General features: G+C 48.6%; 1 protein-coding gene and 1 long non-coding RNA gene across 2 annotated transcripts in view; one reads left to right on the top strand and one right to left on the bottom strand.

The window, feature by feature from the left end:
- Positions 1–503: 503 nt before the first annotated feature.
- LOC117956771 lies at positions 504–1,343 on the top strand. The gene is made up of 2 exons (XR_004659363.1): positions 504–695; positions 1,157–1,343. It is a non-coding gene; the product is annotated as an uncharacterized LOC117956771 (long non-coding RNA).
- A 107-nt stretch (positions 1,344–1,450) lies between these two features.
- LOC117952219 (malate dehydrogenase, cytoplasmic-like) overlaps positions 1,451–1,947 on the bottom strand; it is a 15,007-nt gene continuing 14,510 nt past the window's right edge. Inside the window, exon 7 of the mRNA XM_034884359.1 lies at positions 1,451–1,506. Coding sequence (XP_034740250.1) covers positions 1,451–1,506 — 56 coding nt within the window. The remainder of the gene's footprint in view (positions 1,507–1,947) is intronic.

Genomic DNA, 1,947 nt, shown 5'->3' with positions numbered 1-1,947 from the left:
GTGGTGGTTGTGGTGGTGGTGGTTGTTGTTGTGGTTGCGGTGGTGGTGGTTGTTGTTGCGGTGGTGGTTGTTGTGTTTTTTGTTGCGGTGGTGGTGGTGGTTGTTGCGGTGGTGGTTGTTGTTGTGGTTGTGGTGGTGGTGGTGGTGGTTGTTGTTGTGGTGGTTGTTGTTGCGGTGGTGGTGGTTGTTGTTGTGGTGGTGGTTGCGGTGGTGGTGGTTGTTGTTGTGGTGGTGGTGGTTGTTGTTGTGGTTGCGGTGGTGGTGGTTGTTGTTGCGGTGGTGGTTGTGGTTGTTGTGGTGGTGGTGGTTGTTGTGGTTGTTGTTGCGGTGGTGGTGGTTGTTGTGGTGGTGGTGGTGGTTGTTGTTGCGGTGGTTGTTGCGGTTGCGGTGGTGGTGGTGGTGGTTGTTGCGGTTGCGGTGGTGGTGGTTGTTGCGGTGGTGGTTGTTGTGGTGGTTGTTGTTGTTGTTGCGGTGGTGGTGGTTGTTGTTGTTGTTGTTGCGGTGGTGGTGGTTGTTGTTGTTGTTGCGGTGGTGGTGGTGGTTGTTGTTGTGGTGGTTGTTGTTGTTGTTGTTTCAACCTGACTGAAGCTGCGTCCTGCCCACAGGGTGAGTTCATCTCCATGGGCGTGTACGCGGCCGGGAACTCCTACGGGATCCCAGAGGACCTCATCTACTCGTTCCCCGTCGAGATCAAGGTGAGTCCAACCAATCAGTGTGTGTGTGTGTGTGTGTGTGTGTGTGTGTGTGTGTGTGTGTGTTTTTTAAGAGGTTCATCATTCTATTCAGCCTGAAAGAGAGTTCCTTTTTTTATTTCATCAGTAACATTCATAGAAAATAAAGTAAAATAAAAATTATAAAGTCCTAAATTTACAAAACAAAAAGAGCTTTATGTTGTTGTTGTTGTTGAGGAACCATTCGGCTTTATTGTTGAATAACTCAACTTAACAGCTCAGGACATCTGATGACAAATTAAAAGAAAAAAGCCAATCATGTGCCCATAAGGGCAGATTTGTATTTAGAGGAGCGAAGAAGAACACACATTTCAGTGGCGGCCATATTTGAAGTCCATTCAGTAAACAGACACACAATCCCCAGGTTAACACTGACCCTCCTCCTCCTCCTCCTCCTCCTGCTCTTCCTCTTCCTCTCCACACAGAACAAGACCTGGAAGATGGTCGACGGACTCCCCATCAACGACTTCTCCCGAGCCAAGATGGACGCCACGGCGGCCGAGCTGGTGGAGGAGCGGGACACCGCGATGGACTTCCTGTCCCAGTGACTGTCCAACCTCGCCGACCAACAGCCGTCAGCCCCCCCGAAGGCCCGCCTCTCGCGGCTCTGAGGAGATCTCGCCGCTCTTATTAACCGTTCCAGCTGGCGTGTGTGTGTGTGTGTGTGCGTGCGTGTGTGTGTGTGTATGAGTGTGTGTCACTAGGCCTCTTCTTCTTCTTCAGGTTTTTAGAACCCTGTTGTGACGACCAACCTGTCCTCCTCCTCCTCCTCCGTCTGTAGGACACCGAGACAACGTCCCAGTTGTTAGATGAGAACACACCAGCTGTCCAGAAACTCTTTGGGAACTTATTATCACCAATAAAACAAAATGGCCGACCACACGCCGACTTCTCCTTTCTTTCAAATTCAAGTCCAACTTTATTTATCCTTTAAAAAGGAAATGTAGTGTGCAGCAAGATATCTAAAAAAAACTACAAATACACACAAACCACATCAGGTGCCAACGTTATAAACACAAATGACAGCATCCAACTGGAAAGTACACAGGTGTAGTTAACAATGACGGGAATGAATTCATAAATAAGTATATATTATATACAGGGGTGCACATAACTGGTACGCAAGTACGCATGCGCAACAAAAATTGGGAAAGCGTAATGCCGTTTGTGTTACTACGCGCCTTTGCGTACTTGACCGATCTTTTCATCTTACCTT

This window comes from Etheostoma cragini, chromosome 2 (genome assembly GCF_013103735.1).
Source record: "Etheostoma cragini isolate CJK2018 chromosome 2, CSU_Ecrag_1.0, whole genome shotgun sequence".
Taxonomy (NCBI): Eukaryota; Metazoa; Chordata; class Actinopteri; order Perciformes; family Percidae; genus Etheostoma; species Etheostoma cragini.
Note: the sequence above shows the minus strand (reverse complement) of the source record. Positions and strands in the feature narration are given on the sequence as shown.